The sequence below is a fragment of the Cryptomeria japonica genome, chromosome 4 (genome assembly GCF_030272615.1).
Source record: "Cryptomeria japonica chromosome 4, Sugi_1.0, whole genome shotgun sequence".
NCBI lineage: Eukaryota > Viridiplantae > Streptophyta > Pinopsida > Cupressales > Cupressaceae > Cryptomeria > Cryptomeria japonica.
The window spans coordinates 109,311,733-109,325,283 of NC_081408.1; the positions used below are offsets into that span (position 1 = coordinate 109,311,733).

The 13,551-nt window shown below is 34.1% G+C and overlaps 1 protein-coding gene across 4 annotated transcripts in view; it reads left to right on the top strand.

Moving 5' to 3' along the window:
• Positions 1-1,241: 1,241 nt before the first annotated feature.
• Positions 1,242-13,551, top strand: part of LOC131046144 (lon protease homolog, mitochondrial) — a 149,527-nt gene continuing 137,217 nt past the window's right edge. For 2 of the 4 annotated variants that reach the window (XM_057979813.2, XM_057979814.2), the window contains exons 1-5: positions 1,243-1,973; positions 6,422-6,487; positions 7,632-7,823; positions 8,147-8,212; positions 8,371-8,412. In XM_057979813.2, coding sequence (XP_057835796.2) covers positions 1,605-1,973; positions 6,422-6,487; positions 7,632-7,823; positions 8,147-8,212; positions 8,371-8,412 — 735 coding nt within the window. In that variant the 5' untranslated portion in view covers positions 1,243-1,604. Of the gene's footprint in view, positions 1,974-6,421; positions 6,488-7,631; positions 7,824-8,127; positions 8,213-8,370; positions 8,413-13,551 lie in introns of those variants that run through there. The other 2 variants (XM_057979815.2, XM_057979816.2) reach the window with 2 other exon arrangements.

Sequence of the window (13,551 nt, forward strand, 5' to 3'; positions counted from 1 at the left end):
CATTTAAATTCAATTTAGTATTTGAACATATTTAGAACTTGACTTTGATTTTCAATTTGGATTTTGTAATCATACACATATAATTGAATTTGGAAGAAATTAGAAGAATTAATTAAATGAAATTAGAACTTACAGTTTTGGAAATAGAAGAATTAATTAGCTAATTAAATAATTTGAAGAAACTATTTAATTATTTTAGAAATAAAATTTAATTAAATAATAAAGATTATTTAATTTAAAGGATTAAATCACAATTAATTAAATAATAAATATTTAATTAATATTTAGAAAAGGGTTGAATGATTAGATGATTAGAGATAGAAATTGAAAATAGAATTAGTTTATTTAAATAATAAAGATTATTTTAATTTGGGGAATTGATCATAATTAATTAAATAATAAATATTTAATTAATATTTAGAAGATGGTTAAAATGATTAAATGACGATAGAATAGGAAATAAAATAATTAGTAAAATGATGAGGAAATATGAAATTAGAAGAATAAGATTAATTAACTTAATTAAATAATTATTTAATCAATTAGAGAAATAATTAGTACATGATCAATGATACCTTTTTAGGTGTCTACAATATATATTGTTGAGTTCTTTGATTATGTGAGCACGTTGTTTGATTCTCATCTTAGAGAGTGGTTTTATTATGGTGCCATGGATAGCTTATTTACACTTTCAGTGGGAGCTTTTGACAATGATGATGTGGCTGTGTAAGATTGATTCTTGATCGTTTGTTGATGGCTTTGTATATTCTTACTTAAAGATCTTAATTTACATGATGATTATTGACATTTTAATTGTATGTGTGTAAATGTATTTAAGATATCTACACTAATTATTTAAATTATACACTATTTTCATAAAATTAAATAGCTTACTTTTAAAAATATTTTTCATCATTATGTAAAATAAATTATTCATACTTTAAATTTTATATTATTAAAATTAATCATTTGATTATTGTAACTATTCTCATTAAATAAAACAATATTATTAAACAAAACAAATTTCTATCATTACAATTTTTCAAAGACAAATAACGCTCGTTTATCTCTTGGCGTTTAATAGCTAAAAGCTAACCCTCATATAAATTTAAGACAAAATTATCTATGGACATAAAATTTTAAAAAAAAAAGGCGAACAAAGCCTAGACTTAGATCTCCTTCAAGCATAACATTTGTCTCCTGCCTTGTCTTCCAAGAAAGTATAAACGAATACCATTCGTATCCAACATCTAGTACGCATACGATTAATATACGTTTCATAAAATGACATTCATCGAGGGTTTTTGAAGGGTTTTGCAAACAATATCAGGAAAAACCTAGTGCGCAAGCCTGCCTACCAGGGCCATTCAAGAACCAGAGACCTACAAAACAGTATTTTGCGAGCTAAATTGCGAGACAAGTGCGTTCGGGAAATTACAATGAACAATTTTTTAAAACTGAGAGCTGCAAGTTTTGGTCAAAACTCAATCATTTTGGCCCTGGGAAGCTCGAGTTCCGCCAAATTTTAAACTCAGAAAGTTTGATAGAAACAAATTCGTATTTCTAGCCACATTAGGCTTTTCCCTCATTTGGCATCCTATCTAATGCTTAAAGTGCTATCGCCTTCGACTTCTTCTTCACAGAGTCTGATAAGAAGACTCGCGTTCGGAGTTTCGAACCCATGCCTTCCTAGCAGTATTCTTCCGCGGGGCGGCAGGTCACCGTTGCTGCGGTTTTGGGAGCAGAATAACGATGTGGTTCATTTGGCGTATCGATGGCGCTGTTTTTGCTCGGATTCAGGAAAAGGCGGCGACGGTTCGGACGCCGGGGGATCGTCGGAGGGAGGTTCTTCAGGTGGGAGCGGCGGGGACGTCAAGGGAGAGGCGGCGGGTGCTGCGGTTGAAGAAGCGCCCTTGAAAGCATCTTCGTCGGCAATTGTTTCAACCAATCCACGTCCAGAGGATTATCTGACGGTTAGGTTTTCTAGGACCTTATTTTAAAATGCTGATTAAATATAGGAAAACTGTGATTTCAGCGATCAAGGCTGCAGTGCTACACTTATTCAAACTCGTGAAAGAGTCGTTAGAAACAATTGAAGTAAAAAACTTTAGGCACTCTATGGATAGATTGAAGAAGTCGAGGAATTTAAATAACGACGTTATTAATTCAGCTATCAAATTTGAATTGCTCTATTTATTTTTTATTTGACATTGGAGTTTGGAATTGTGCTTCTCGGCCTCCTGAAGTTGGAGCGCCTTTTGCGCTATTGGTTCAATTTCAACAGAGTGCTTCAATCCGTGCAGACCTCTAACTTATCTCAACTGTTTATTGAAATAAAATAAAATAAAGACCACCCATAGTTTTTTATATTTTTATGCATGAGGTATTTTAATATTAGTATTGAAAGGGATGTGTCTGTATGATGTGGACATACATTAATGCGCTAGTAAGCTCTTGATTTTGCTAATATGTTCACATGTTACATTGCTTACTTTGAAACATGCGGAAATTTTGATGAAGTTGTTTCTCTATTCGCTTAGAGAACCTTCTGTATCCCTTCTTGAACTTCTAACAAATTTATCAAATCATTCTCAGTCCTATTGGGCTGCCGAAGCGTTTATGTCATTTTACTTTCTAAATTTCCGACTAATTTATTAGAATTTTGGTAGAATTCCTTGAACAATATCCTTGAGTCTGTTGGTAGATTTTGTACAGAATTTTGTGATCTGTATCCCTTGGGATAGACATGCCCACAAGCTTCAACTCAATTTTAGAATAGGGGTCAAGTACAAAGCTCTTGTCAAGAGCTTTTTCATCTCACAACCTTCTGCTACTTATTGATCACTCTTAAAGCCAACTGAAAGGACATGCTCTGACTTGGGATTTGATAGCAATTGTTATCTGGCATGAATGTTCCTGGGGGTCATTAATTCTAGTAGTAGAATGATGTTTAGCCTAATTGACTATTTTTCTTGTACCGCTGATATGTTGGTTTTATTTGATTAAGCATCATATAATGATTGATGCAACAAATGATGGTACACTATCAAGTCAAGTTTAATGTGTTGTCTGTCTTATGAATCATCTTGTCGATCTATATGTTAGTGTTATTTGATTAAGCATGTAATGTCCCTTTCTTGGGTCACCTTATACTTTGCCCTAAATTCACAAATCCAAAACAAAACAAAGAGCATAATATAGTTAATGATATAATCCTTACCCAAGAATAAGATGGAGATATGTCTGCTTTGGAAATCTACAACCGAGTTAGATAATAATGTAGATATAATTCATGAGATACATCCATTTCTAGGGTTAAGAAATTTATATATTTATAAAACATTACAAATCTAAAAGGTTATGTGGGGGTTCAACCATAATGAGGGTTGAGATGGGAGACATGATAAGGTGCCCTAAATATCCCCTAGCCTAGGCCCATGGGTAGAAACTCTGTCCCTCTTGGCCTTATGTGGTCCTTAATCATCTTCATGAGGTGCTGTACCTAGTGAGGCCTGTATGCTGTTCCCCTCTATCATGCATCTTTCTCTCCTTTTATGATTGAGGATCCCCTCTAGTTCGCCTCAACAATTGATCAATATAGGGTTCATAGGGGAGACTACAGCAAGGTGCCCTTAAAATGACCATCTACCCTAGGTCCAAGAGTGGAAACTCTGTCCCCCTTGGCCTCATGTGGTCCTTAACCATCTTCAGGAGGTGGTGTACCTAGTGAGGGATCCACAGACGTTCCCTCTCCTTGCACTATCATGATCGATTATTGCAGTAGAGAATCATATAATTGTTCATATATTATTAAATGCATATATGTATATGTATATGTATACACACACATATATATTCCACAAGGAACCGATATGTTACTATTCAGATCGGTCTGCTGCGAATGAGTGCTTCTGCTGTAGTTTGGTGTCTTCTTATACTCCTCCATCGGAGTGGAGAGTTGTGACCTTCCATAAAGATGTGGCTGCTGGAATGGGCAGTGTCCATTCCTTGCAAATCGCACGATTCTTCATGCAGTTTTGCTCCTTAAATAATATATTGTTTCCTAACTAATCATTCTGTTATACAGGAAGCAGCTATTGCCAAATGGGGAAAGGGTTGATCAAACAATGTGTCTTATTGCCTTCAATCCACAGAAATTTGACTGCTGTTAACAAGCGATTGTTTCTATTTGCCATGAAATTTTGAAGTCTTACTTCATAAGACAATTCCAATCTTGCAATCTGCTTTTTCATTCGCTACTTGTATCTGGTCATGACAAAGCATTATTAAATGATCGATGCAACAGATGATTCTACACTATCAAGTCAAAAGTAATTTGCCTCTTATGAATCATCTGGTTATATAAGAATACCATGTCAATTTAATGTTACCATTGTCTTTCATGGTAAGACATTTATAGTTGTTTGCATGAGGCCTTATCTGGATTGATTATCAAATGCTAAAACCAATGGGACAATCATTAGCATTTTTCTGAATTTTAAATCATGTGTGATCAAATAGTTTCTCTGTAAAAATGTAAATATGACTTAGAGTTATTCACAAGCATTTCAACTGAAGGAGAGTAAGAACTAACTTCATCACAATTGGATTTCTACTTGAAGAATGGCATATGCATGCACAACATTGATTTTTTGACTAAATGCCTATTGCCAAGATACTTTGAACCTGGGCTTTAAACCCTCTCAAAAGGTGTAGGTTGTGTCTCTGTGTATGTGGATAGAAGAATTGCTTTTAAAATTACGTTTTTAGCACACAATCATTTTTTCTAGCAGGTAAATCTTTGAGTGACAGCTAGAAGATAATAATTGCATTTCTAATATTTATTTTGAGATTTTGAAAGACAGTTGTACATTCTGATAGTAACAAACAGAGCTCTGTCATTAGCCTGATCATGAGAGGATTTCTGATTTATTGACTATTGATTTGGTCAATTCTTTTGGTTTGCTTATATATCTATCTTTATTTCTACATAAACTTTGACATCATGTTTGTATTAATTATTGACCTCATGTTTTCTAGTGTAATTGTTTTAAATGTGGAGAATTGCTTAACCACCGTTCCATCAGCTGTTCTTTTTCTTTTTCAGTTTTAAAGCATTTGAATACACAACTTTTGTTTTCATGCTTCCATTTTTGAGATATTAATTTGTAATGTCCCCTACTTGATCTATTTCAATATAATAAAATTCATTGATATTCTTCAATTAGTTATTAACAAGTTCTTATTTATTTTCCCTACTAGATTATTAATTTCATTATTTATAGTTTTTAATATAGATATCAAACCTTGCCACTATTTCAGTTTTAAGGGAGAAGGGTCTATGTATGTTACCAAAGCTCTTAGAGACCAAATACAATAGGTTCCCTCAAAGTTTACCGATCCAAGCCCTTACCTATCTTGGGTCTATGCCCTCAAGGCTTGTGGGTTGCTGATCCCCACCCTATCTTGGGACTTAACGTATTGCTTGGATTTAGACTGCCCCTCTTTGGAACATCTAATTCCCATCTTCTTAAATACTGACAGTAATAACATGATTTATACTATAAGTATACTAATTTCTTATGTATTATGAATATATATGAAATTAAGTATGACTGTCATACATATTGCAATCCATACTAATATTACTATTAATTCTGCATAAGAACATTATCAGGTTTCATATATTAAACATACATACTCAGCTCATCCCCATGCATACCACCAAGGACAAAGATATTACTGCCTGTAACTTAATAACAGTTCCGATCTTATCAATCCATGGTGATGTTATTGGATGCTTTAGTTCCTTTCCTTTATATCTCTCAATGTGAGGGAGAGGTCACACCTCTTCATCATGCATGCCCTTTGGCAAGAGACACACCCTTTCACCATTAGCACCTTTTGAAAGAGTGCAACTCTTCATTATTTCTGCTCTTTGAAAGGGACACAACCTTTCATAATCAGATCTGCACTTCTTATTTAAATCAGATTTGCACTCTCATTTTTCAAATTCTTCCCCCCTCAAATGAGTTTCTTTTCTCCCTTTTATATCTCACATTTGAGGGAGTCGCAACTTATCATTTCATGCCTTTTGACCTTTCATTAGCTTTAATCGAATTTTATTTATATTAATTACACTCTTTTATATTTTAATTATAATTTTTTATATTTATTCTTTTGTATTTTAATTTTTTTATTATTTATTATTAAATTATATTTCAAAGTAGGGACATTACATGCCCTTTCAGTTTGTAAGGGAAAGACCTTTTGTTCTTAGGCTGATTGTAAGCGGAATTTATTGGTTATTTGATTTCATCAATAATTTGAAGACTTGTATGCCCATCTTCACTCCTACATAAACAATGATATCATATATGAATTACCTCACATTTCTGATGGAGTCCTTTTACTTGTGCAGGTCATTGCTTTGCCACTGCCACATAGGCCTTTGTTTCCAGGTTTCTATATGCCAATTTATGTGAAGGTATTTAACACGTACCTACTTAAAAGTTGAGCAAGAAATGTTTTTGATATATGAGAAAAATATTCGTCATTCTTCTGCAGTTGCACATTAATTTTATCATGTTTGCATTGTGGTACAGTTCTCAAAAAATGATAGAAGCTGGATAGGTGTCACTGTATAAAATATTTTTTGAATTTAAAGACATGATATATCAAACATCCTCAAGATAGAGAAGGTCCACAACACAACACTGAACTTGGCACTGTTTTCGATCCTGGAGAGAGGGAGGATGCTGACACGTCAACCTAGAAATTTGCACCCCAAAACTTCCATATTAGCATAGGAAGCAGTCAAAGGGACACTCATATATCTATGTAAACTGTCATAAGGGAATGCCTAATTTTTGTTCTGGCCAAATACGAACAACAATGAATAAAGCACAGAATAATAAAGTGGTGAACAACTTAAAAACAGGAGATGAGACTAAATGAAATATGGTTGTCAAAACTAGGGCTGATACTTTCTTATAATTCACCATAAGTTTGTTCAAAACTTAAATAGTACGTTGTGTGGAGAAGATTATGTGCTTATGGGGATGTTATCTCTTTCCTGCAACCTAGGAAGACGCATCTGTCGAAGCATGCAAATTAAGTTCAATGTTTGGAGAGCATGTAAGCTAGTAGTTGATCTTGTGAAGAATCTATATGGCTCACTGCAATAGTTTTGGAAATGCACATAAGAATAAACTCACATTGTGAATTGGAAGAAAACATAAGAACAAAGTCACCTTATATGGCTCAGCAATTACTTGGCAAGCAGAGTCAGCTTATTAAAAACTTGGGACACAGCAAAACACAACATATATAAAATCTCCAAACTTTCAAAATAGATGACAATTAGGCATAGTGAATGGCATAAACTGAGATTAAACAAAGTCAACGGAATTGAATCTTGTCTGCCTGATTCTTTTCCTGTACAAGGAATTGCATAAATCACCAAAAGTTCTTCTGGCAAAATAATCTAAAATTCATTTTTATATCTCCTGTTCATTTATTAATACAGCTTGTTAATAGTTTATTTTGAGTAAATTTTTTCCTCAAATAGATGATATTATGATATTGTAATGATATAGTTAAGTTTTTGCTGAACTTGGACTTATCTACAGGATCCAAAACTTTTAGCTGCATTGATAGAGAATCGTAAGAGATCTGTACCTTATGCTGGTGCTTTTTTGGTCAAAGATGAGGCTGGAAGCGACTCTCGTTTTGTGTCTGGTAGTGAAACAGAGAAAAATATATATGAATTGAAAGGGGAAGCTCTTTACAAGCGTTTGCATGAAGTTGGCACATTGGCTCAGGTATCATTATTGGAAGAGATGTTCAATTAGTAGATTTGTTAGTCTAGTCCTGACAATGGCTTTTTGCTTCTAGTGTCTATTAATTTTGCTTGTATTCATCAAATGTTCAAGATTCACAAATTTGATCGAACTTAAACAATGTGACTTCCAGCTAGATCTACTGCACCAGTTAACAACAGAGCTCATTTCTAGTGAATAATTTACCCATGCCTTATAAGAATTAAGAGTATGTTTTGTGTTTATACTGAGTTCTTCTGATGCATAACATTTGTGGTAATTTTGAACTGTTTCTAATGGCTTTCAGATCATTATGTTCTCAACAGATTACTAGTATACAAGGTGATCAAGTGGTTCTAATTGGCCACCGACGTCTGCGGATCACTGAGATGGTATAATGATTTTGACTTAGCAGCTATATGACACCTAGAATTTTATGATTTTTTCTCTTAGTGTTCCAGCCCAATACAATGTTGTATGTTAAACTGGATGAACTATACAGAAGTTTGAGATAGGGGAAAAATTTCAGATGGCTGTTTTATCTCTGCAGGTTAGTGAGGATCCCCTTACAGTTAAAGTGGACCACATTAAGGTTTGTATCTCTCTTGTTTTTTTTCATTATATATTTTTTTCTTCTAAGATCTTCGTACTTTCCACTAAAGAAATTTTGTGCTAGCTCCGAGGATATTACTTTAAATGGCAATTGTGCTGTTTTTTTCTAACCAAATGGATCAGTATTGATTGATCCTATATATTTTTATAATATTCATATCAGTATTGACATATATCCTTGTGTTTTTGGATACTGAATGAAGATAGATTCAATTTTTTCACTCATTAAAAGAATAAAAAGCCAATCAAGGTTGGCAAAAGACTACAAATTTTCTTCCTTGCCAATATGGCCTACTGTTGCACATTAAAGCTGCCTCCGACATGCACAGCTGACTCTTTACCACCCATCATGCTCCCCATCCTACTCCCCGCTCCTGAGTGTTTTTTTTCCTGCTGCTGGATTGTGTTTGGGCAGTGATATATTGGTAATTTCAATAGCTGGGTTGCATATGGCTGTTCAAAAAACTTATAAAATAGTGAAATATAAAATATTAACCATAATATGAATGGACCACATAACAGTATAATTGACGATTCAATGTGAAATCTTAAATGATAAATCAAAATGGTGTATATATAAGATATGTTAAAAATATACTAATAGACTATAGGCAGTAGATGAACTACATGTTGTGCATTGAAAAATAAATCACCACATTACTCTTCATTAACCGCATCAACATCATCAATTTGTTTATCAAAACCATAAGCAGTACCAACAGTACCCCTATTAGCTGCAATACGTAGGTCTTGCACAGTAGCCTCGTGCCTCTCTTCTTTAGTTGACAGTAAGGAAGATTGTGTGATGGAAGTTCAAGTTGGGATGCTTTGGCACCACATCCCAATGCATCATCGACCTGTCTTTGTATTTGGTTTGCTTATGTCTTACAAGGTGCAAGCTGGAAGGTAAATACACAAAATTGTGTGCCTTCAGACTGCCAACTGCTTGCACCTAACTGAGTGGAGAAGGTAGTGCATACTCTAGTTTTGCTCAGCTGAAGAGGTACTCGTAACTTATTTAGTCAAAGTCAATACAAATTTGAAAACTTTTATCAATTTATAAAAATGTAATTAAAAGTTATAAGTAAAGGTAGAGTTAGTTAATTTAAAATACATGTTAGTTAAATAAAGTATTAACTAAAATTTAAATAAAAATAAAACATTATTTCATTAAATTAACCTTTGTGACTCCAATTTAGGAAAGCACTTGAAGAGAACTTGTGACATAAGATGATTATCACAAAGTATATGGGTCTCTTTAGATTATGTATAAATTTGTTTTCTCCACTGTAACTGGCTGCTTAACTTTCGCATTATCAAGTTGAGTGAGCGATTAGAACACTCCAAAAATATGTGCTTGTATCATCACTCCACTGACAAGCCTTGTGGATTTATAATTTTTAGCATTAGCTCGTGACTTGGACAATGTTTTGAGACCCAACCGACTAAATAGATTCTATGAATATTGGTGAAGAATTTTGAATGCTTGACCCTCTCGGCCAATTTTCCTAAAAATCACTGCCCCTATATTGCACATTGCAATTATGTCAATTAGAGACTTATTTTTACAATATTTCCATCCATCAGAAATGATAGACACCCACATTTCAGCCCAATAATCCTTAATGAGTTGCAATGAAGTATCCACATTTCTTTTTCTTAGGTAATAATGTGGTTTATAACTTTTCATATCTAAAATGTGTGTACTTTTTAGGGGTGTCTTCAATTCCCTTAAGCATTTCTTGTCAATGTGGTGATTTTTTGAGGTTGATGGAACCCCTCTGGCATTTATATAGTGTTCAGTGAGCCCATTGGTACTTCCTCACATCTCATTTTGGAATGCCTTCTTTAGGTCTATATCATTTGTTCCTTTGTATGGAAGAAAAGTATTGTCTTTTTCTAAAGATAGTGCCATTAAAAGTAGATTTTTGCAGGCTTCAATTAAAATCTTTTAGGTACTTATTTTTTCTTTTGCTCTTTGCTATATATAAGAATTTATGTTGGGCAGCCCATGTTTCATGGCTGCTTTGCAAGATTTGGTTTCTTGGCCAGTTATCTCACTAATGGATTTTACTTGATTATATGATCATTTGTATTTGTTTTAGCAATGCCAAGTGTAACACCCTCCTCTTGGAAATTATTTTATCATTGTTGTGTGTTCCCAAAGCAATGAAAAAGTTTCAGCCTTTGAAGTCCATGCTGTAATGCCCCTTGTAGATCCTCTTGGTATTTTTGGCTATTATTGAAAAGATTATCTGATATACTTCTTTGCACAAGGTTCCATTTTGTTTATGTTTTAAGGTTTTGCTTGGAATGGTATGATTGAGTGATGAATGTGCAAGACTTCTACAATCCTTAGGTTAGTGAGCAACCTTAGTTGATGATAATATCAACGTAACTACCTTAATGCATAGAACAGTAACTCATATAATATCCACCACTAGGAGAAGAACTTATATGATCTTAGGAGATTGATCTTAGTCGAAGTATGCTAGTAGTTTGGTGGACAAGTCTAGGATGACAGATTGTAAAGTCTCATCTACACCTATGGAGAAAGGGCTGAAACTATAAGCTAATCATATTCACCCGTGGTGAATTAGTCTACATTTAGGCAACTAGTTGGCAGCCTCATCTATCTTACAACCACTAGACCTGATCTAAGTTATTTTGTGAATTACATCTCTCGCTTCGTGACAACACCTAAGGCAGAACATTGGGTTGCAGCAAAGCGTGTACCGAGATATGTGAAAGGTACACTTGATGTTGGCATTTTGTATAGCAGAAGCAAAGATCCTCGACTGATTGGTTTTACAGATTCAGATTGGGCAGGTTCTGGTAATGACAAAGAGTCTACTTCTGAGTATGTCTTCAGACTTGGCATGAGTGCAGTCACATAGACTAGTAAGAAGCAGCAGGAAGTAGCTCTTTCCTCGACATAAGTAGAGTATTAGGGAACTGTTAAAGTAGTATGTGAGGGAGTTTGGTTTCGAAGGATGCTTTCTGACATGAAAATGTCTCAAGTAGGGCCTTCACCCTTGTTTTGTGACAACGAAGGGGTGCTAGAACTTGCCAAGAATCTAGTCTTTTAGGAGCGAACAAAGCACGTAGAGCATCATTGTCACTTCATTCGACAGCTTGTTGAAGATGGATCTATGATGTTGCAGTATGCTCCAACTGAGGATTAGACTGCAAACATTCTAACCAAGTCGTTGAGCCTATACAAGTTTGTAAAATTTAGGGGGGCAACTTGGTGTAGTTAGTAGAATGGCCATTAAGGGAGGATATTAAAGTAATATTGTTGATACTAGTATATAATGGTCATTTATGTACTTTAGCTAGTTTTAGTGTAGCTTTCCTTTATTTTTTTTGTCTCGATCGTTTCTGTTGTAAAAACATTGTTCTGTAATCACTTCTTTAAGGAGTTTACTCTCCTTTGTTAATTAATGAATTACCATTTCAGCTTGACCATTTATTTTGGAATAACATTCATGGTATCTTGTATCCATTTCTCTTATATATTGGTGCCTTGAGATGGTACTAGGATTAGGTTGTTTTGCAAGACATACGAACACCTTATTGTTGTTGAAGTTTGGAGGGATAAGTTGTTGCATAGTTCACAAATTCGAACTTAGGAGTACTTGGCAAGCCAATTTTTTTTGGTTTGGAGAGTACTTAGAAAAAACTTGGCAAAACTCACATTCTTAAAAAACACTTAAATTCTGGAAAAAAATTAAATTTTATGCAAAATATAGCTACAAATGTATTTTATTATTTTTGTGGTGATTTGGGGGCAATACCATGTAGCGGGGTCGAGGGGTAGTCCTACCATAGAGTCCAAATGAAGACCTTAAAAGCCACACAAACCTTCATGGTGCACACCATTTTCATAATTATTTTAAAGGCAAAAGCCAATGCTTATAAAACCAAAATAAAAACAATTTCTTTGCAAGGTCTAACTCATGTTTTTTCCCTCAATTGTGACATGTTGCTGAGTTAAATGGAAAAAAATTGATAATTTTTGGGGAGTCTTGGTGAGTACTTGCCAAAAACTTGGCGAGTTTTTAAAAAAGATTGGAAAAATAACTCAGCAAGTAAACACTGATAAAACTCAGGTTGAAAAAATGGCGAGTAATTGGTGATTTGTTGAGACTTGCTTTGCTTGGTGATTTGTTGAGATGCCACAGGAGGATATTGAGAATGATCAGTTGCAACAACAAGTCATTGAACAAGAGTGTGAGGGTAAAGAAGACTTTGTCCTCTCATTTGACTATCTTCCTTTATTTATTGATCATGAGGAGAAGGATATGTCTACACCTTCCTTGGTGGTAGCTCTGGAGCAGCAAGCTAATGTTGAGGAGGTCACATGTGGTAATGGTTTTGCTACAGATAGCATGGTAGATGGATCATGCCATGAGCCTGAGGTTGTTGCATTATGTTGCCAAGAGGAAGAAACAAAAACAAAAAGACAATTTGGAGATTTTATATCTTCGTGTGAGGTGTCTCGTAAACCTCAGATTTGTGTTGATGAGTTGGATATCAACACATGTGATTATGATGTATGCTGGTTCTCCCCTGTCCCCGAATTTGGTGATTTTGAATACGAGGTCTTCATTCAAGGTGAAGATGTTTCTTTTGGCATTAGGGATGATGTGCTTGAGCTTGAATGTTTCACTTGGGACCAACATACCAAGTTTGATGATGTTGAGTAGCAACATGTTGGTCATGCAGACCATCTTTTGGTTTCTCAACTTGACAGTATACTCGAGCTTCAAAGTTTTCAATTTGATGTGTTTGAAGAGCCCTGTGATGTTCCCATATTGTCAAATAATAGTAATCTATATTTGAATATGATTATGCATCAATTATTAAATTATGAATTTATTGTTCATTTGAATTAAATATCATTATATTTGAATGCACCTCTTAATAATAAACAAATTATTATATTATATATTTCATTAAATAACATCTTTTAAAATTCTTATTAATATTTCAAGATCATTAATTGATAAATCCCCCAAAAAGAAATGATTAACATAGAAACCATAAATAAATATTAAGGAAACAAAGGAATAATCATTTAGCATATTCAAATAATGGCAGACCAGATCTGACATAT